The sequence below is a fragment of the Elephas maximus genome, chromosome 11 (assembly GCF_024166365.1).
Source record: "Elephas maximus indicus isolate mEleMax1 chromosome 11, mEleMax1 primary haplotype, whole genome shotgun sequence".
Classification (NCBI taxonomy): domain Eukaryota; kingdom Metazoa; phylum Chordata; class Mammalia; order Proboscidea; family Elephantidae; genus Elephas; species Elephas maximus.
The window spans coordinates 115,097,630-115,117,484 of record NC_064829.1 but is presented as its reverse complement, the minus strand read 5'-3'; the positions used below and the strand labels follow the sequence as shown (position 1 = coordinate 115,117,484).

General features: G+C 54.9%; 3 protein-coding genes across 11 annotated transcripts; 2 read left to right on the top strand and 1 right to left on the bottom strand.

Moving 5' to 3' along the window:
• The first annotated feature begins 1,210 nt into the window (after positions 1–1,210).
• ALKBH6 (alkB homolog 6) lies at positions 1,211–6,145 on the top strand. Of its 6 annotated transcripts, none has more exons than XM_049901698.1 (8): positions 1,211–1,265; positions 1,696–1,902; positions 1,974–2,073; positions 2,376–2,444; positions 3,852–3,912; positions 4,242–4,393; positions 4,618–4,734; positions 5,721–6,145. In XM_049901698.1, the coding sequence occupies exons 2-8, from the start codon at positions 1,880–1,882 to the stop codon at positions 5,982–5,984; spliced, it is 786 nt and encodes a 261-aa protein (XP_049757655.1). In that variant the 5' UTR covers positions 1,211–1,265; positions 1,696–1,879; the 3' UTR covers positions 5,985–6,145. The 6 variants fall into 6 exon arrangements, with proteins under 6 accessions (XP_049757655.1, XP_049757660.1, XP_049757656.1 ...); XM_049901699.1 differs by having other exon boundaries at positions 1,220–1,265; positions 1,798–1,902; XM_049901703.1 differs by lacking the exon at positions 1,696–1,902 and having other exon boundaries at positions 1,219–1,265; positions 1,995–2,073.
• A 1,120-nt stretch (positions 6,146–7,265) lies between these two features.
• SYNE4 (spectrin repeat containing nuclear envelope family member 4) lies at positions 7,266–11,629 on the top strand. 4 transcript variants are annotated; one of them, XM_049901617.1, is made up of 10 exons: positions 7,266–7,291; positions 7,379–7,516; positions 7,697–7,847; positions 8,326–8,454; positions 8,629–8,814; positions 8,887–9,135; positions 9,667–9,741; positions 9,941–10,018; positions 11,218–11,276; positions 11,367–11,629. In XM_049901617.1, exons 2-10 carry the CDS (start codon positions 7,389–7,391, stop codon positions 11,545–11,547), a joined length of 1,236 nt encoding a protein of 411 aa, XP_049757574.1. In that variant the 5' UTR covers positions 7,266–7,291; positions 7,379–7,388; the 3' UTR covers positions 11,548–11,629. The 4 variants fall into 4 exon arrangements, with proteins under 4 accessions (XP_049757574.1, XP_049757575.1, XP_049757577.1 ...); XM_049901618.1 differs by lacking the exon at positions 7,266–7,291 and having other exon boundaries at positions 7,318–7,516; positions 8,629–8,799; XM_049901620.1 differs by lacking the exons at positions 7,266–7,291; positions 8,326–8,454 and having other exon boundaries at positions 7,318–7,516.
• On the bottom strand, positions 10,634–14,081 carry SDHAF1 (succinate dehydrogenase complex assembly factor 1). Its single transcript, XM_049901621.1, has one exon. It carries the CDS (start codon positions 13,922–13,924, stop codon positions 13,580–13,582), a length of 345 nt encoding a protein of 114 aa, XP_049757578.1. The 5' UTR covers positions 13,925–14,081; the 3' UTR covers positions 10,634–13,579.
• Between the last annotated feature and the right edge of the window lie 5,774 nt (positions 14,082–19,855).

The window sequence follows — 19,855 nt, the reverse complement described above, 5'->3', positions numbered from 1 at the left end:
GCCCCACATGGCCCACAGCCTCTGTGCTGGCCAGGCTCCCAGAAAAGTCTCTATTTTTAAAGTAATGACCTTCCCCCTTTGGGGGACTCCAAAATTTAGAGGCCCCATTCTGGGCCTCTGGGTATCCCAAACCCCAGAATACACGTCCCAGACTCCCCTGTGCTCCCAAGTCCTACAGCCCCAATAAGACCCCACGACCCTAACTCCCAGGTACCCTGAATCATCAAATCTCCAAATCCCCAGGGAATCCCAAATTTAAAAACCCAATCCTAAGCCCCCAGGAAACCCCAATCATGGAGGTCCTTGTGCCTAGAGTGGAGGAGACTGCAGTCTGGGGATATGCATTCCAGCCTCCCAGGGCATCTCAATCCCTCTTCATAGGCCCCAGGAGACCCCGAACAGAATTCCCATCCCTGGAAATGAGGATTCCAATGTGGAATCCATGGATCTCAAGACACTCAAATTCCAAAAGCCCCAGCCCCAAGGGAACCCCAAATCCTAAGACCTCCATCTCCTATACATGGAGGGCTCCAAGGCCCTGAGAGGATCCCAGTTCTGGAGCCTCCCGTTTCAGTCTACCTTCTGGTCACAGGTGCAAGACACCAAATCTGAGTCCCCAAAGGACCCCACAGCGCCTGTGCCAGGCCAACAGCATGAGGGAGAACCTGAAGGCCCAGGGGGTCCTGGGCGGGCCTGGGGCCTTGACCACCGAAGAGATCTCACGACAGCCCCTTCACTGCATGCCCCCAAACTCAGCATGAGCCCTGCCCCCTTCAATAAAGACGTTTCTATGGCATCTGTGTGTCGGGTCAGTGGAAAGTGACGGCCTGCGTCCGTGCTCTCGCTGAGGGAGGCTGAGAGAGCAGGTCCTTCCTTCAACCCTGCCTCCCAGGGTCAAGGGCATCGGACGGTCTAGCCTGCGGGAGGGCCTGACAGCCCCCCGAGCGCTGCGGCCGCCACTCCGCTCCGCCCATCTATCCCCTCGGGAGCGCGGACAGGTTCGCTTCTGGAGCTCTGATTGGCTGTCGCGGACCAAAGGGCACCCAATGGCTCAGGAGCCAGGGAGCGCAGCCTATCCCGAGACGAAGGCGAGGGGCGGGTGAACACTGGCTGAGAGTGCCGATTGGGTGGGAGGCGGGCCCTTTAGGGGCTTTGGGAGTTCCCATTGGTCTGGGGATTCTCGCGTCAGCAATGTGGGGCGGAAGTGGCTGGGAAGGGATGGGGAGCGTGTTGAATTTGGAAATTGGAGGGGGCAGTGGTGGACGGTCAGTGTGGGAGGTGGTCCGGGGAGGAGATGGGGGTCCGAGAGGGCTGAGAGGGGGGATCCGGGATAGCTCAGTGTGGGAGTTCGTGGAGGCTCAGAGTGTGAGGTCCTAGAGGACTCAGTGGGGGGTCTGAAGGGTTCAGGGAGGGAAGGGGGTTTGAGAGCGGTCAGACTCAGGGCTAGAGGTCCAGCGGTGCTGGGGTGAGGGGGGCGCTAGGGGAAGGAAGTCTCGGAGGTTCAGAGTGGAAGGATACGAGGAGGCTCAGATTGAGAACACGGGGAGACTCCGAATGGGGAATCCGAAGAGGCTTGAGGCTGGAGAGGGCTCCATGGGGGCCCTAAGCGTTGCTAGAGAGCTGGGCTCAAGGTTGCAGGTCTGAAGTTAGGATGAGGGCTCAAATTGAGGTGCTTAAAGGCGTTCTGGGGTGCAGCCCTGGGGGCTATGTATGTGCAGAACACTTGAGAAAGACTCTCTCTACGTGCGGGTCGGAGGACGTTCTCCAAGAGGCCTGAGAGTGTGGGGACTGTTCCAGGTGCTCATTATGTCTGGGCATGCAGCCTTGGGGCTTGTTGTATGGCTTTTGAGATGCTGAGGACTCAGGTGTTAGAGACCAAATGCGGTTCTCAAGAGGGCTGAGGTGAGATCCTGGCCCTGGATGGGGCAAAAGGCTGGCTCATGGCTGGAGGGTGGGAGGCCTGGGGACTTCAGCGTGTCCTCTCTTTCCCACAGGACAGGGTGCATGGAGTTGGTGTCAATGGAGGAGCAGGACGCCAGGGTCCCGGCCCTGGAACCATTCAGGGTGGAGCAGGTTGTCAGATTGGGGGATGGAGAGGGTGAAGGTGGGGACTAGGGGACAGGGGTGGGAGGTGGGGATAGACAGGCTGACTGACTCCTGGGTTTGTGGGCTGGGACTGCCCCTCTCTCCAAATTAATTCTTACCCTCATGGTCCAGCCCCCTCCTCCTCAATGGGCATGGGTCCCTAGACTCCAGGCCCCAGCCTGTATGGGGATATCCTAAGCTCTGCCCCCAAGGGGGCTGCTGCTCAGCAGTGATAGGACTCTGGTGTGGGTTGAAGGGCCACACCTTCAGGGGTGGTCTCTCTATCCCAGGCACCACCTGTAATCTACTACGTCCCTGACTTCATCTCCAAGGAAGAGGAGGAGTATTTGCTTCGACAGGTGACCCCATGCCCTCCTGGTCTGTTTTTCCCTCTTCCCAGATCCCTTCTCAACCCCCATCCCAGCCCCTGTGTAAGAGTCCCCAAAGCTGCAGTGAAGACCTGGCCGGAAGGAGGGTGCCACACAGCATCCATCCCCCACCTTCCCTGTTCCTCCCTCAGGACCTGTTGGGACCTGTCAGAATGAGCCTTCACCAGGAGGCCCAGGGACACCAAACTGATCTTTAGAAGGAGGTGGTTATTATGGAGCCCAGGCTCTGGTGCTGAGATAGCCCAGTCTAGACCCCCAATGAAGGTGTTACCGAGATTATATTCCTCATACTGGAATAGCCCAGTGCAACCCCAGAGTCTCAGGAACAAGGAAGTTACAGAGCTCATGCTCCCTGTGCTGAGATAGCCCATTCCTGCTATTTTAAAGAAAAGAAGGTTATAAACATAAGCTAAGATAGCCCAGTTCAGGCCCTTGAGATTTGGGGAATGTGGAGTTAACGGTGTTCAGATTTCTGTGCTGAGCTAGCCCAGGGATCAGAATGTTACAGAGTAAACTCTCTGCTGTGCTGAGATATCATAGACCCAGAGTCTTAGGAGTAAGGTTCCCAAGCACAAACCACCTATGCTCAGATAGCCCAGCCCATATTCTTAAGATCTGGGAAAAAAGTAATTACAAAGCTCAGAGTCCCTGCATTGGGATGGCCTTTTGCAGCCTCAAATCCTTAGGAATGAGGTTACAGAACACACATTTTCTCTATGCTGGGATATCCCATTCTAGCTTGAGCCCCAGGAACAAGTTGACTACACAACACAGATTGTTGTACTGAGATAGCCCATTCCAGACCTTTGGGTTCTTGGGACTGAAGAAGTTACATATCTCAGAATCCCTGGGCTGAAGCAGCCCAGTCCAGCCCCATATCCATGAAATGAATGAGATTATAGATTTCTTGTACTGAGATAGCCTATTCTAGACTCTTGGGATCTTGACAGTGAAGGACTTTCAAAGTACTCTCGTCACTGTGCTGAGATAGCCCAGGTTAGCACACTCTCTCCCTCAGACAATGGGAACAAGGAGGTTCCAGAATTCAGACTGTGCTAACGTAGCCCAGGAATCAGGAAATTACAGAGTGCAGACTATTTGCTGGGCTGAAAGAACCCAGCCCAGCCCCCACCCCTGAGTACATTCGGACCGTGATTGTGCCGCCCTGCTGCCCTTCCTCAATCCTGGTAGACACAGGTAGACTTTGGGGCCAGAGGCCTCTCCAGGGGAGAAAGCAAATGGCAAAATCCTTGGAACACGCTATCCCAGAGAACGATCCTACAGACACTGAGATACCCCATTTCCAACCCCAGGTAAAGACATCCCTGTTGGCCTGGGTGGAACAATCAGGGAGTAACCACTCTCCCCACCTCCCAGGTCTCCAATGCCCCAAAACCAAAGTGGACCCAGCTCTCTGGGAGGAAGTTACAGAACTGGGGTAAGTGGCCCTGGCTGGGGCATGGGCGATTTGAGGATGTGAGCTGGGGCATGGGGCTGAGGTCAGGTTGTCTCAAGATGTTGTATATCCCTAAGAGTTCAAGGGATCCTAAGGGGTCAGGAAGATTCTAAGAGGTCTGTGGAAGTTCTGAGGGTCAAGGACTTCCTAATGAGTTGGGCGTACCTCAGAGGGTCCAGGGGTCTGGAGAAGTCAAGAAATCTTTAAGGGTTGGGTGGTGATCTCCAAAGGGCAAGGGTTCCCTGAGGGGGTCAGGGTGCTGCCAACCACTCCTTGGTTGGTGCCCTCAGGACTGCATTGTTCCCTTCCAGGTGGGCTCCCCCATCCCCGGGGGATGGTCCCTGAGCGACTGCCCCTATGGCTCCAGCGCTATGTGGACAAGGTGTCTGACCTCAGCCTTTTTGGGGGCCTCCCAGCCAACCATGTCCTCGTGAACCAGTATCTGCCTGGGGAGGGCATCATGGTAACTACACACCCTCACCCCAACCCCCATAGTCATGGCATCCCCCCAGACCTCTGACGTACCATGGGGCAGGCATCCTGTTTAGCCACCCTCTGCATTCATCAAGTAGCCACACATGCCAACCAGGCATTCATCTCCCTGTCCTCAGCTTGGGAGCCCCCCATAATCCTAGAGGGTGGGGGGTATGGGCTCCTGCCCTGCTAGCCCTGGTGCCCACTCCCCAGCCTCATGAGGATGGGCCGCTGTACTACCCGACCATCACCACCATCAGCCTGGGCTCCCACACCATGCTGGATCTCTATGAGCCGCGGCAGCCAAACGACGATGGTGCTCCCGAGCAGGTGGGTCCTGAGCACTGCCACAGCCACTGGTGGGCACCCAACATCCCACATCCTCCAAGATGCCCCCATTTGCCTACTCGAGGGGTACCTCTGACGCCCCCTCAGATACCTCCCACCCCCTCATGGAGTACACCCACATTCTCCCGGATACCCCGGCCTATCTACTGGCAGGGCATCCTGGATACCATAATATTCACAGACACCCCAATGCCCCCACCTGCTGACTGGCTATCCCTAACACCCCACACATCCTCTGACCCCACAGGCCCACAGAGTGCTCCAACAGGCCAAGGCCAACATATTCCCCACATGGAATTCCCCCGTTCCCTGACAGACACTTCAGTCTTCTCAGGTACCCCAATGCCATTCACTCATGGAGTATTCCAGCAGCTTCCCAGATACCTTGACTCACTGCCCACTGCACAGGGCACCCAAACACTGACATCCCCCCTGCCATTCCAATAATGCAATCTGTGGTGCAGGACACCCCCAGATATCCTGACAGCCCTCTGTTAGGGTTGCCCATGACAGCAGCTTCTGGTCCTCTTTCTCTGGGCCACGCATTTCTGACTCCCTAGCGTTCACAGAAACTCACCCCAACACACGGAACCTCTCTGTTCCCTGGGGCTCACTTTGTTCCCCAAGGTCCTGACTTTGGCCACACCCTCCCAGCCCCAGCTATACCTAATTTCCTGGGGGCCACTGATCCCTGGGTCCTACCCCAGACCCAGCCCTTTGGAGATCACAGCTGCAGCCCCTGGGAGGGGTGACCCTTGGACCTATGTGCAGCCTGGCTCCCACCCCCTTGGAGGAACTGCTGACCCCCTCGGCCCCCTTTCCCCAGCCCCTGCCCAGTACTCGCTGATTTTCACTCCCCGGCCCCAAAAGCCCCGTCCGGAGAACCAAGCTTGCCCCTGGCTCAGAAGCCTGCTGACTTTCCCCGCTCCCCACCTCTGGGGGCCTGCTGACCCTCACTCGCTCTGCAGCCGCGGCCCCCGCCCAGGCCCACCACCTCGCTGCTGCTGGAACCTCGCAGCCTGCTGGTGCTCCGTGGCACCGCCTACACCCGCCTCCTCCACGGCATCGCAGCCACCCGCGTAGACGCCCTCGACGCCGCCTCCTTGCCGCCCAACGCGACCGCCTGCCCGTCGGCTCGGCCTGGAGCCCACCTGGCCCGCGGCACCCGCATCTCGCTGACCATCCGCCGCGTGCCCCGCGTGCTGCGCGCCAGTCTCCTCCTCAGCAAGTGACCTGGACCTGATGGGATTCCCGGGCTCCTGCCCACTTCGGGAGAGCTGTGACCTGTGGCCTTGGAACCTTAGGACAGAGGGGGTTCCCTGGGTTATTTCTCCAGTAACGTTGTGGGAACCACAGAAAAAGACCCTATTCTAAATAAACCAAAAATATCTTCCTTCGGTTTTAGAGTTTTGGGGTGGGAGCCAGATGTTTGGGTTCCTGAGGGGTGCTGCATCTGGGATCTTAAATGGATGGGATGGGTCCTGGGGGGGAGTGTTGGAGGATTATATCCAGAATACTTGTAGCATGCAGTGTGTGTCTCAGTCATCTAGTGCTGCTTTCTTGGCTGTCTAGTGCTGCTATAACAGAAATTCCGCAAGTGGATGGCTTTAACAGACAAAGTTTATTTTCTCACAGTGTAGTAGGCTAGTAGTCCAAATGCAGGGTGTCAGCTCCAGGGGAAGGCATTCTCTCTCATCATCTCTCTATCATCAATATTTCCTGAACTAGGAGCGTCTCTAGGAAACCCTGGCAGCATGGTGGTTGAGTGCTACAGCTGCTAACCAAAAGGTTGGCAGTTCGAATCCACTAGGCATTCCTTAGAAACTATAGGGCAGTTCTACTCTGTCCTATAGGGTCACTATGAGTCAGAACTGACTCCACTGGAACAGTTTTTTTTTTTTTTTTTGGAAGAGCTTCTCAGTGCAGGCACCCCAAGTCCAAAGGACACGCTATTCTGGCTCTGGTATTAGGTCCCCCGTCTCTCTGCTTGCTTCTCTTTTTTATATCTCAAAAGAGATTGGTTCAAGACACAATCCAGTCTTGTAAACTGAGTCCTGCCTCATTAACATAACTGCCGCTAACCTCATTTTATCCATAGCATAAAACCAAACCCACTGCCGTCGAGTCGATTCAGAACTGCCCCGTAGAGTTTCCAAGGAGCGCCTGGCAGGTTCGAACTGCTGACCTCTTGGTTAGCAGCTGTAGCACTTAGCCACTACACCACCAGGGCTTCCATCTACAGCATAGAGGTAGGATTTACAACACATAGGAAAATCCCACCTGATGACAAAATGGTGGCTAATCACGCAGTACTGGGAATCATGGCCAAGTCAAGCTGACGGATATTTGCGGGGTACACAATTCAATCCATGGCAGAGTGGGATGGGGTTGGGAGGTTCAGTTGCTGACCCTAGGGAGGAAGGAGTTAAGTGGTGCTGCTGTCACCTGAGCTGGGCATCAAATTACCTGGGTCCAGGTTCCACTTGGATGGGGCGGAGCCAGACCAGCACCTGGGCTTCTCTTACTGCTGCAGGCCTAGGTAAGCTCCGACGAGGAGGTCTGGGGGAACACCTGTGGCTAGGGAAAGGCTCTTACTGGGGGCCCTCACTTGACTGTCTGTCCCCAGGCCCCCAGCTATGGCCCTGCCCCTACCTCCAGACCCTGGGACCCCATCAGAGCCCCTCGATCACCCCCCTGGAGCCCCTAGGGAACCGGACACTGCTGGATGCACCCTCTGCTCTGCATCTGAAGAGGAGGGAATCAGGTGGGGGCTGGGGCTCTTGAAACTCGGGTCCCAGGACGATGGGGGCAGGGGCAAGCACCCCATGAGGGTAGAAAGTGTGGCTGTAATCACCTGGGGATGTGAGAGGTAGGGATGGGGCAGGGTGGGGCGGGCTGGACAGCGGGAGCACTGAGGCCCCGTCAAATGCCTCCTACCTCCCAGGCTACAGCAGGCCCAGAAACTGGGGCAGGACTCTTTGGACCCTCTTGAGAACTTCCAGGGTGGGCTGGGAGGCACTGAGCCTACCACCAGCACCCCCAGATTGCCAACGGCCTCTTCCCATGAGGAGCCAGCCGGGGGCAGACACTGTGAGGTAAGCTGAAGCCTCTTGTGCCAGCCCCCGCTTCCTCTTTGTCCCCCAGGGTCTAGCCTCCACTTCAGGGAGGAGGGGGCGATTCTGTAAAAGGCAGGAGAAAGGAACACTGAAGGGCTCAGGGAAATTGTTCTTTACCGAGAAGTACAGAAGTATTTCAGTATTTTACCAAATGGGAGAGAAGCATCTCAACACTGGCCCTGGTACAGACAGCCCCATCATGCTCCTCCTGTCTAAACCCTCAACCCCAGCATATCCGAGCTTCTAGGAGCCTTGAAAACCTGGAGACCTTGAACTAGAGGTCCCCCAGTCTGGCTCCACTGGAAAGGATTCCCAGTAAGAACCACCCAGGCCTGGTGCCGACCCAGAGATGGACTCTGATGCAGAGAAATCACCCAGAAGGAACAAGGCTGCAGAGGTGAAGTGGGGTGGTGGTCCTGGTCACCACCGGCCCTGATTGGGCCCCTGTGTTCCCTAGCACCTCATCTCTGGCCACGAGGTATTGGAGGCTGAGCAGGACAGCCTGGGCCTCTGCTTCCTTGGGCTGGGCCTCCAGCAGCAGCACCTGGATCTGGCATCAGCCCAGAGTGGGATGGTCCAGCTGCAGGTGGGCAGGCCCCAGGGATGGGAGTGAGCTCCTTGGGCAGGGGGGATATACAGGCTTATTCCATGTTCCAAGCCTTTGTACAGGAAATGGGGGGTGTTACTCCAGATCCCAAGTTTCTGGGCCCCCTAATGTATGTATGGGGTGACTTCCAACCGTGTGTCCCGGGCCTTGCAGGCAGACCTACGAGGGGCAGCTGAGAGTGTGGATGCGCTGCTGGCGTTCAGTGAGGGGCTGGCACGGCAGGGTGAGCTTCCGGCCCAGGCATCGCAGGAGCAGGTCCTGAGGGCCCTCAGAGCCCAGCGAGACAGCATATTCCGGTGGCTGTGGAGGTTGCAGGCCAAGCTGGTCAGCTACAGGCTGGTATGCCCCACCTTGGTGGTCCCTGGCCTGGGCCCCAATCCCAACCCCCATAACCTCTGTCCTCTGATCCAGGTGTTTGAGGAGGCAGACAGGCTGGACCAGGACTTGGAGGCTGAAGGGGACTCAGATGGGCAAGGACCTGGTGGGGTTTGGGGGCCCTGGGCACCCGGTGGCCTCCCTACCCCTGCAGAGCTGGAGTGGGACCCAGCAGGGGACGTGGGGGGCCTTGGGCCCTTGGGCCAAAAGGCAGTCTGGACACCAGGGGTCCCTTGTGAGCTGTGTGGCCACAGGGGCTCCCAGGGCAGAGGACAAGACCTTGAGGTAAGAACAGGGGAGCACCCCTGATGAGGCACCCACAGGACACCTCTGTGTGCCCCCTAGCAGGGTCCTTCCCTTTCCAGGAGGTCTTGATGTCTGTGTGTCTCCCTCTATCTCTGTCTCTTGGTGTCTCTGTTTTGGTGTCTCAATGTTTTTCTCCCTCCTTCCACGTGTCTGTCTTTGTCTCTGTTTCCCTCTAGCTCACTCTGTCTGTTTTCCTCTCTCTCGTCTGTCTCCATCTACATCCTCAGCCTCATTCCCTCCCACTCTACCCATCACTGACCCTGCTGCAGCCACACTACCCTCCTGACCCTTCTTCAAACATTCCAAATTCTCTCCCACCTCAAAGCCCCCTGGTGCATCCCCAGCTCACCCCCTCACTTCATTCCAGGCTCTGCTCCAAGGCTACCTCTTTAGAGGCCTGTCCTGGCCACCAGACACCACCACTCCTTTGTCTCACTGTTCTTCCTCACAGCACTGACCACATCTTGACGTTATACATTTGCTCATTAATTTATGGTCTCTCTCCTGTAGAATATAAGCTCCATGGAGGCTAAGACTTTGTCTATTTCTACCTGCTCTGTGTCCCCAGCTCTAGAACAGTGCCTGGTGTGTAACAGACCCTCATTAAATATTTGTTGAATAAATAATGTCTCTTCTGTTTCTTTGGCTCTGCCCCCTTTGCCTCTCCCAAGATCTCTTTCCCAAAATCTCATCCCTATGACACCCCCAATCCTAGGCCCTCTCCAACCTCTTGCCTCTTTGTTGCTGGCTCTCCAAGGAATCCTAAACCTCCTTCTCCTGGCAGGACATGCTCACGTTCGACCTCAGCCACCGGAAACACTTATCAAGTCACCGAAGACGCTCCCTGACCCGGAAGCCTCAGGTGAGCTGGTCCTTAGCCAGATAGATCACTCAGAAATCTTAATGGCAAGTGACAGAAAACCAACCCAAACTGAATTACACAAAAAAGGGGATGTTATTTTTTTCATGTAACTGAGAAATCCAGGTACCACAAGTTCAGCACCTCAAATACTGTTAGGGCTCAGTCTCACCCTCCTCGGTAACACTTCCCCAAGGATGGCGTCCTTCTCAGAAAAAAAGACTGCCTCAGCAGCTATGCACTCACTTCCCACTGGTTTACCCACCTTGGGGGCAGAAGAGTGCCTCTCACTTTGACAATAGCCAAAGTCCCAGGGCTGACTCCCACTTGCCCAGCTTGGGTCATGGGCTGTACTCTGAACCACAGTGGCCAGGTTGGTGGAGTGCTCTGATTGGCCAGATCTGGGCCACCTGTCCAATCATGGAAGCGGGGATATGGAGTCAGCTGCCCCTGCTGAACCTGACTGCCCCCTTCTCCAACTGAACTACTGTTACTAGGAAAAAGGGGATTGAATGTAGTGCAGGCATGAATAAAACACTGACTCCATTTGAAGATATTCTGGGTGCTTCAGTCATCTAGTGCTGCCATAACAGAAATACTACAAGTGGATGGCTCTAACAAAAAGAAATTTATTCTTTCACAGCTTAGGAGACTAGAGGTCCGAATTCAAGGCACCAGCTGCAGGGGGAAAAGCTTTCTCTCTCTGTTTGCTGTGGGGGAAGGTCCTTGTCATCAATTTTCTCCTGGTCTAGAAGCCTCTCAGTGCAGGGACCCCAGGTCCAAAGGATGAGCTGTGCTCCGAGCACTCCTTTCTTGGTGGTATGAGGTCCCCCATCTCTCTGTTCCATCTCTCTTTTGTATCTCAAAGGAGATTGACTCAAGATACAACCTAATCTTGTAGATTGAGTCCTTCCTCATTAACATAACTGCTTCTAATCCTGTCTCATTAAAATCATAAAGGTAGGATTTACAACACATAGGAAAATCCCATCAGATGACAAAATGGTGGACAATCACACAATACTGGGAATCATGGCCTAGCCCAGCTGACAGATATTTTTGGGGAACACAATTTGGTGACAGAAGGAATCCTAGGAAAGGAAAAAAAATAAGCCCAGCCCTGCAGGTCTGCAGTAGTCAGGGAAAATCCACAGTAAGTGTTACTTCTTTTCATCCTGCTGCTGGCTGCTGTCTACCTTCAGGACAAGAAGAGGCAAGCATCCCCCAGTCCCCAGGATGTGATGCTGGGGATGGATCCTGGGTGAGATGCCTGGGAGGTGGGTTTGGGGTGTGGGGGCAGGGTTCTGGGGGTAGCACACCCATATATCTGACACCTCATTTCCCTTTGCAGAGCCGCTGCTCCTGCACCCAGGCAGCCTTTGACCTTCCTCCTCCTCCTCCTCCTCTTCTTCCTCCTGGTGGGTGCCATGTTGCCCTTGCCCATATCAGGGGGCCTCTGCTGCTCTCACGCCCAACTGGCCAGGACACCCTACCTGGTGCTCAGCTATGTCAATGGTCCCCCCCCAACCTGAGTACACAGCCCAGACACGTGGAATAGATGGTGACAGTCAAATGATGTGTGAGGATATCAGGGGCTTCGAAAAAAAAAATCCATTGCTGTCAAGCTGATTCTGACTCAGTGACCCTATAGGCAGAGTAGAACTGCCCCTTAGGGTCTCCAAGACTGTAATCTTTATGGAAGCAGACTGCCACATCTTTCTCCCGAGGAGCGACTGGTGGGTTAGAACCACCGACCTTTCAGTCAGCAGCTGAGTGCTTTAACCACTGTGCCACCAGAACTCCTTATTGGGTGCTTAAGTACCCAGAACCTAGGATAAGGCCCTGATGTGTCTGGATGGCCCCCTCCCTGAGCACACACCCCTGCCTGTCTCCACAAACCCCTTGGCTTTGAGCACAGAACCTGTGAATCAGCCTGTCTTGGTTTGGGTTCCTCCAAACCCTGAGAGAAAGATTCAAGCACACGTAGTTTTTTTTATCTGTGAGGTGATCCTAAGAAGACTGGTAGGGAATGGGGAAGGTAAAGAGGGAAGGGAGGACGCCAGTGCTGGGTGAGTTAATGAGCTGGTTGTGGCTCCTGGCACCCAGGGACCACCACCCACCGGGGTCCTCTAGGAGACTTGAGGAACACTAGGGATGCTGTCCCACCCACAGGGTGAGGAAGCTGTAGCATTTATATCACAGCTTCCATCCCTCATTGGTTGGGGGCTGATCTCAGAGACGTAACTCCCCAGCACTCTGGCCTGTCCTGCCTGTGAAGACCCTGAGGCTTGGCACAGGTGCTTGCTACAGGAAGTGAGCGGCATGTACAGGAAGTGAGCGGCATGTACAGGAAGGGCTCAGGAGATGTGCGTGGGGTGCCAACCTGCATCTGTACAGGTGCTCTGTTCAGACATTCTACGTGATGAGCTTCTGGGCTGGGCCATGACTGGTCAGGACTGTGAAATCCCCTTCCCCAGATCTTGACAACACCAGGCTGAACTGCCAGGGTTTAGTCCTAGAGTCCTGTCTCCAGCCTCAGGTGTCGAAGCTTATCTCCCTCCCAAGAGCTAAAGGTATTGGGACAAGAAGTGGAGCAGAAGCAGACTCAAGAACAGAGGCAGGAGCCCTGGGCTGGGCTCCGGGGGTGCACTTAGCACAGATCCCAGCTCCTTTAATTCTCATGAGCACTCACAGTGTGGCCCTACTTAACCCTTCCTTGGATCTGCCCAAGCCAGAGAACTCTGCTGCTTCAACCAGTGGGCCAGTCTAGAGGATTTTAGAGGGGGAAGAGACAGCTCTCCATACTCATCCTCTCCCAGAGGGCCACTTATGGGTACATGCTGGTGCCTCTGAAAAAATCCCCAAGCACACAAAACCCTTGAGACCACCAACAGGGCAGTAAGCACATCCTTAATTTTATTCCCTTTGTTCAACAGCCCTGGGTGTGTGTGTGTGCACGGGTTGGAGATACCCCTCAGAACCATCAATAGAGGTCTTGAGGGGGCTTGAGTTGGTGAGCTGGGGTGAGGGATCCCTAACTCCTTCCTGACCAGTCCTGGTTTGTCACAATTAACGGGGGCGGGGTTTTCTAAAGAGGGGTTCCAGACTTCTTATCGTCCATCAGGGTATCTTTACCCAAACTCCTTTTCAGCAAAAAGTCTGCTCTTCTCAAAGTATGGGAAAGGTGAGTCATTTTGAGAAACTAAGGGGTGGTTATGTTCTCAGGGATCAAGAGAGGTATCTTGGTCTCTCTTTGCCCATCAGGGAGGCATCCCTGCCCCCCATGCCTTTGGGTAAGGAGCTCTCAGCTTGATGAGGTCCAGCCAGCGGGCGTCCCGCCCCAAACCGTCCTGCAGGGAGTCCGACAGGTCACCACGCAGCAAGCATCTCTTGGTGTCCATCACGGGACTCTCTGAGCCCCCCACGCCGCCGGAAGAGCTCTCTGATTCCACTAACCGGTGAGCCAGGCTCTGGAGACCTCTAACCTTCCATCAGGAGGGCTCCCCAGCTTCCCCACGCAGGCAGGCGCGCCCCCTGGCTCCATCGAGTGGGCTCTTCCGCCGGTCACCGTCCATCGGGCGGTGTCTTCGGTACCCTCGCGCCTTCGAGTGGACTCCGCGGGCCGTCCCCGTCGTCGGGCAGGCCCCCCGGGCCTCCCACACCGCCAGGCTCCCGCAGGCGTACGAAGGCGCCCATAGCCGTGGCGTGGCCCGAGCGCAGCAGCTGGAGCTGGCGCCGTCCGCGGCGGTACAAGTACTCGATGCGCAGCACGTCGGAGCGCGGCAGGCCGGCGTGCCGGCGGAACTCGGCCCGCACCCTCGCCTCGGCGCCCGGCTTCCCGCGCCCGGCGCGCAGCAGCTCGCGGTACAGGCTCAGCACCTGCCTCTGCAGGCGGCTGGGCCTGCTCATGGCGGCGGGCGGGCAGCGGCCCACGGCACCCAGCCCCGAGGTCGGCCCGGCCGCAGGGGTCAGGGGCACCCAGCCCCGAGACCCGCTCGGCCGCAGGCGTCAGGGGCACCCAGCCGCGAGGTCGGCTCGGCCGCAGGGGTCCGGCTAAGCGGGCGGTCACGTGAGCAGACGTTTCCGCTCCGTGCGTCCCCCCCAGTCCCGCCTCCCGCGGAGCTCTTTCCGGTGATGTCGTGCCCCATTGGCTAGCGATGCTGTACGTCACGCTGGCGGGGCGGAGCCTCTGGTTGGCTCGCTGGAATCTCCGCCCCACAGGAAGTCGGTGCCCTTGAGCCGCCTGCGGTTTCCCGGAGGGGAGGGGGAGGGTTGGGCGCGTGGACGTTCAGGTCCTGGGTCGGAGGGGCGAGCGCGTCCTGGCCTAACGCCTGGGTGCCAGAGGAGCGGGGAGCTGGAGGTTCGGTCCCCAGGGCAGGGAGAAGGCAGGCCCGCGCGCGTTTGTCATTAGTCGTTTATTACAACCGTCTCGGAAGCTCCCGGCGTTCCTCCCCCAGGCCAGGTCTGAGTCGGGAGGGCAGGGTCGCGTGGCGGAATCCCGGGTCGTGGCCGGCGGGATTGCCTGTCGGCGCTGCGGGGAGACACGCAGAGGCGTGGGCGCCGGGCCGGCGAAGGCGGCTTGCGGCGCGGGAGCTGGGTGGTGGCGCCCCCTGCCGGTGGGCGGCGGGAGCCGGGAGCCCCACCGGTCGTCGAAGCTCCGAGTCCCGCAGGCCCGGAGCAGGTCGCCCAGGCTGGTGGCCCGACGCCCGCCGGGGAGCGTCAGGTCGTCGGCCGCAGCTCCGCTGTAGTTGCCGCAGGCTGTCCGGGGGCGTCCTCGCGGCGCCGGCGAGACCCACAGGGCCGCGGCCCCCTTGAGCTCCACCGGCACTCGGAGCACTGGGGACTGCTCGATGACCGCCCCCGAGCCCCCAGCCCAGCGCGCCACCACGCCCCTGGACACCTGGGCCGGGAGCCGCGTTCGGCGCCCGTTCACCTGGGGAGAGGGGAGGCGGGTCAGGGGTGGGCGTGGGGGCGGCCCGGGAGCCGCGGGGGCTGGGAAACCCGGGAATCCTGCCGGCTGCGTCCCTATCGGAAATACAACCCAGGTCTTTTCCAGAGGAATGAAGTGTGGGGTTTGCTTTGACATCCTCTACTAGGAGCAAAACAAAAAGAGTGCGAGGAAAAGATGAGATCAAGAATGGCACGATAAAACTGGAGCTGGGTGATGGGTTCACGGGGCTTCATAACACTATTTTCTTTCGTGAGGGTTGCAAACTTCCTTAATAAACACATTTCTAAAAGGGAGCTGTAGGGGAAAAAGGCCCCTGGAACCTATCACAACTCTCTTACCTGTATTTTCATAATCTAATAATTGTCTAATGAGCACTTACTATTCTGTTTTAATATTGTACTACTATTTTATAGTGTGTAGTACAGTATATGGAGCCCTGCTGGCACAGTGGTTAAGAGCTACAGCTGCTAACCAAAAGGTTGGCAGTTCGAATCCAACAGCTGCTCCTTGGAAACCGTGTGGGACAGCTCTGCTCCGTCCTATAGGGTCGCTGTGAGTCGGAATCGCAACAGCAACAGGTTTTTTGGTTTATGATATAGTATGTTAATGTTGTAAAATAAAATGCAATGCACTGTAATTGATATTTTAATATATTGTCACCTAATTGTGTTTAAAAATCGTGTTACGCATGTTTATTTTACACAATTTTTTTGTAGAATTTTTGTGGTAAAATTTTTACATAATTTACATGAATATTATATTTTGCTTTATTCTTGAAGTTATTTTAATATTTTAAATAGTAGTTGTTATTTAATTCTCACAACACTCTGACAAGGTCAGTCTATGGCACTGTTTGCCTTTTACAGATTAGGAAACTGAGGCCCAGAGAAGTAATGTACCTTGCCCAGGTTCACACACCTGGTAAATGTCAGAGCCAGGTTTTGAGCCCAGAGGGTCTGGCCCCAGAACCTGTGTTTTTAACTACCCTGCTTTGTATACTACCTCTTCCGGTAAATATGAACGTAGCTCCTAGAGCAATCACAGCTTGTAGGTATTGAGCGCTTAGTGTATAGCACTTTACATGTATAATCTTCACAGCCCCCCTTTGTGGCGGATAATCTTATCGCCACTTTTTGTGGATAAGCAAACCTAGGCCCGGAGAGAGGTTAAGTCACTTGCCTACACAAGAAGCCTGAGGCACCAGGTTTGAGCCAAAGGCTCTGGCTTGGCTTCTCTTCTGGGGTGTTCTAGATCCCCCAGCTCCTCTCTCCTGGCCCATCCTCCCACTTCTGCAGTAAGCCCTGCACCGCACAACTAGATTCTGTTTCTCAACATAGGATTTCAGACTTTTTTTCCCTCTTTTAAGCACTATCCATTTTGCCTGCCCATGCTGCTAGTCTGCCTCCATGTTCCTCGGGGACCGTATGTCCTCTATCCTGCCTCTCTCCTGGATTTCCAACCTCTTCTGTCATCACTAAAAATCCCTGAGTCTCTCCCATCTCAAACATAATAATAATAAATTAATTCTAAGCTATGCCTTGCCCTCTCCTTCCTAAACCAAAAAACCAAGCCCATTGCCGTCGAGTCGATTCCAACTCATAGCAAACCTATAGGACAGAGTAGAATTGCCCCATAGAGTTTCCAAGGAGTGCCTGGTAGATTCAAACTGCCACCTTTTCATTAGCAGCTGTAGCAAGCACTTAACCATCTCCCCCACCAGGGTTTCCTGCTTCTTCCTGGATGATTTTTATTCTCCCCTTTCTGCATGGATGACTTGTCAAAAGAGCTGTCTACACCTGTTGTCTCTACTTGCTCAAGTCTCACTCCTCGCCCCTGCAATGCTGGTGCTGTGCCCTGCCCCCTGCTTCCTGGGCCCTGTGATTTCTTAAGTCACTAACAGAGTCCTTGGCCCTAAGTCCACAGACATTTAGTGGGCTATTTTGCACTCATTATTTGATTATTTATCACCACAGTCTCCCAACAGTCTCCTCTCTTCTGGCAATGTTTCTCCCTGGTCCCTTCCTCTTTCTAACTTCAGGTCTCAGCTCTTTTGTCACCTCCTTCAGGAAGCCCACCCTAATTTCCTGACCTGGAGACTCCTCCTCTGGGCTGGACTTAGCCAGTGGAGGTCACTGTGAGATCAGAGAAGCATGGGGGATCAGGGCAAGGAGACTTAGCCAATGGAGGTCAATGTGAGATCAGAGGAGCATGGGGGATCAGGGCAAGGAGACTTAGCAAATGGAGGTCAATGTGAGATCAGAGGAGCATGGGGGAAGAGTGCAGTGTTAGAAGGCCCTGGAAGGACAGTGAGGGGCCAATAGGCCGCAGAGATCAGTGCCAGGTTACACATGGGCCTCAGCTGAGATTGGGGAAGCCCTTCACCCATATTTCCTGGTTGGGTCCCATGGCCACACAGCCATCCTTGAAGCTGATGATCATCCGCGGCCAGGGGGCAGGGCAGCCAAGACAGGGCAGGAAGTCAGCAATGACATGGAACCAGTTAGGATCGTGGGACCCGGCACCCACCAGGGTGGCTAGCTCATAGGCAAAGGGTATAAAAGGCGTGGGTACAAGGCCACTTAAGCCATCGAAGGTGGTGAAGAGGCCCCCGGGCACTAGGCGACACATGGCACCCTCCCTGGCCTCACAGCGCCATAGACCCACATCCAGGATGCAGCCTGTGCCCTGTGGGCAGGAGAGCGGCTGGCACTGGAGGTCCTGGCCACGCAGGCACATACAGTACTCCTGGCAACCTGGCAGGACCAGTGTCTCACCAACCTGCAGAGAGACGGATTCAAAGTCAGGTGGAAAACACTGTTAGGAACAACGTCCACAGACAAATGACAAAGCGTATGTGTAACACATCACAAAGGACTGATTTCCCTCATGTAAAGGGTTCATAGAAATAAAAAAGCCTAACAACTCAGTACAAAAACCATGGGGAAAGGCTATTCCAACAGGCACTAGAAGAGGAAATACAAACGTTTCTTAGGCATTTGAAAAGATGTTCAACCTCACATGTAATAATCAGAAATCCACTGAGGTATATCATTTTTTCAGCTAAGAATGGGCAAAAATAAAGTTTGATAAGTTTCTCTAACTGTCCCCCAAATGCTTTCTATCATTTCAAACCAGGATCCAATCAAGCTTTGTGCACTGTTTTTGACTGCTGTGTTTCTTTAGTCTCTTTTAATCTAGAACAACCCCTCTGGTTTTCATCGGTATGTTTGAAACCCTCGGAAAGCTCTCTGAGGATTCCGATGTGCCCAGCATTGCCAGCCCTGACCTGGAGCGGACACGTAATGGCAGATGTATCTGCTAACCTGCCTTGTCTCTCCTGGTGTGCATTTCTCCATCCCCAGGCTCACTCTGGGCTTTAAATATCTATGTTTTTCTTATCAAGCAGCCCCTAGCTCCAAGACAACTACAGCAATCAGCTTGGGGTCTCTATCTCCCCGTGGACCCAAGACACTACAGAACCTGAGAGAGATCACTATTTCTGCCTGCCCATGGCTCATCATGTGTTTCTGGTAAGGGCCCCCCAGTTTGTCTTTGGGGAGTTAGCCCCACTCCCAGTCTGTGGAGTTTCCCAGGTGACAGGCGTATCCTGTAGCTCAAGCTCTGGGCATATGCCCCAGGCCTGGCCAATCAGAGACAAGCCAGAGTACTCCATTCCCCAGCCTGTGTGATTGGTTTGTCATCAAGTTAATTCCAACTCATGGTGACCTTATGTACAACAGAACACAACATTGCTCTGTCCTGCATCGTCCTCACAATCGCCAGCACGTTTGCGTCCGTTGTTGCGGCTAATGTGCCAGGCCGTCTCACAGTGTGTCTCCCGTGCCCGCGTTGGCTGTCTACCTGGGCAAACGTGACGTCCTCCTCTAGTGATTGATCACTCCTGCCACCTGACGATGCGTCCAAAGCCAGCAGTCAGACAACGTTCTGCTGCGAGCCATAGGCTTCCTTTGGCTAATTTTCCGAAGTAGATCACTGGGCCCTTCTTCCTGTCTGTCTTAGTCTGGAAGCGCGGCTGAAACCTGTCCACCATGGGTGACCTTGCTGATATTTGAAATACTGGTGGCACAGCTTCCAGCATCACGGTAACATGCAAGTCACCGCAGTACGACACACCGACAGGTGGGTGGTGGCTGATCGGTTTAGGGATAGGCAAATCACCTAGGCTGAACCAGCGACTTATCCTGGGGCTTCCACTGGAGCTAACGAGAAGGAGGTGTTTGCTTGGGGACTGCTTAGCTTTAGGTCGTAAACTTGAAGCAGGAGGGAGCCATCTCTGCCCCCGAGAGAAGTGGCTTGAGAGAGAGGCTATGGTTGTCTCTAAATAGCCATTCTCCATTTATTTCCTAGAATCAGAATTTTTTAGCTGCACACACGGCCCCCCCTGCTAAGGATACATGTCCCAGCCTCCCTTACAGCTAGGTCAGGTCCTTCCATAAAGTTCTAGCTAATGGGAAGTGAGCACAAGTGTGCTGCTTTTGGGTTGTCCCCTGAAAGGGAGGGAGTCTGACCGCTTGTACTCTCTCTTTTCCTTTCATTTTGCTTGAATATAGATGTGGTAGGGGGTCTGTCAGGGCAACATCACAGGGAAAGCAGAGCCACTGGCCAGAAGTCTGTGTCCTTGACCTGGAGGAACCAAACTAGTTATACCTGGACTGTTCATGGGAGAGAAATAAACTTCTGTCGAATTTAAGCCACTGTAATTTTGAGACTCATTAGCATTTGGATCTACAGCCTACCTAATGCAGAAGCTAACAAAGAAAAAGGTGGGGGTGAAAGGTGGCAAGAAACTAAGACCTGGTGACACCATTTGAGTCCCTGAATCCAGCCATGCCTGAAGGCCTCAACTTTTAGGAAATAGAAGTGGATAG

What these genes read in the sequence shown, in the direction of transcription:
- ALKBH6 (XM_049901703.1), top strand. Translation starts at nt 1,219, where the DNA reads ATGGGGAGCGTGTTGAATTTGGAAATTGGAGGGGGCAGTGGTGGACG. An exon ending in AACCATTCAGGGTGGAGCAG is followed by an intron (nt 2,074 to 2,375) that starts GTTGTCAGATTG and finishes TCTCTATCCCAG; the next exon opens with GCACCACCTGTAATCTACTA. An exon ending in AGGAGTATTTGCTTCGACAG is followed by an intron (nt 2,445 to 3,851) that starts GTGACCCCATGC and finishes CCCACCTCCCAG; the next exon opens with GTCTCCAATGCCCCAAAACC.
- SYNE4 (XM_049901617.1), top strand. Translation starts at nt 7,389, where the DNA reads ATGGCCCTGCCCCTACCTCCAGACCCTGGGACCCCATCAGAGCCCCTC. An exon ending in TCTGAAGAGGAGGGAATCAG is followed by an intron (nt 7,517 to 7,696) that starts GTGGGGGCTGGG and finishes CCTACCTCCCAG; the next exon opens with GCTACAGCAGGCCCAGAAAC. An exon ending in AGCTGGTCAGCTACAGGCTG is followed by an intron (nt 8,815 to 8,886) that starts GTATGCCCCACC and finishes CCTCTGATCCAG; the next exon opens with GTGTTTGAGGAGGCAGACAG.
- SDHAF1 (XM_049901621.1), bottom strand. Translation starts at nt 13,924, where the DNA reads ATGAGCAGGCCCAGCCGCCTGCAGAGGCAGGTGCTGAGCCTGTACCGC.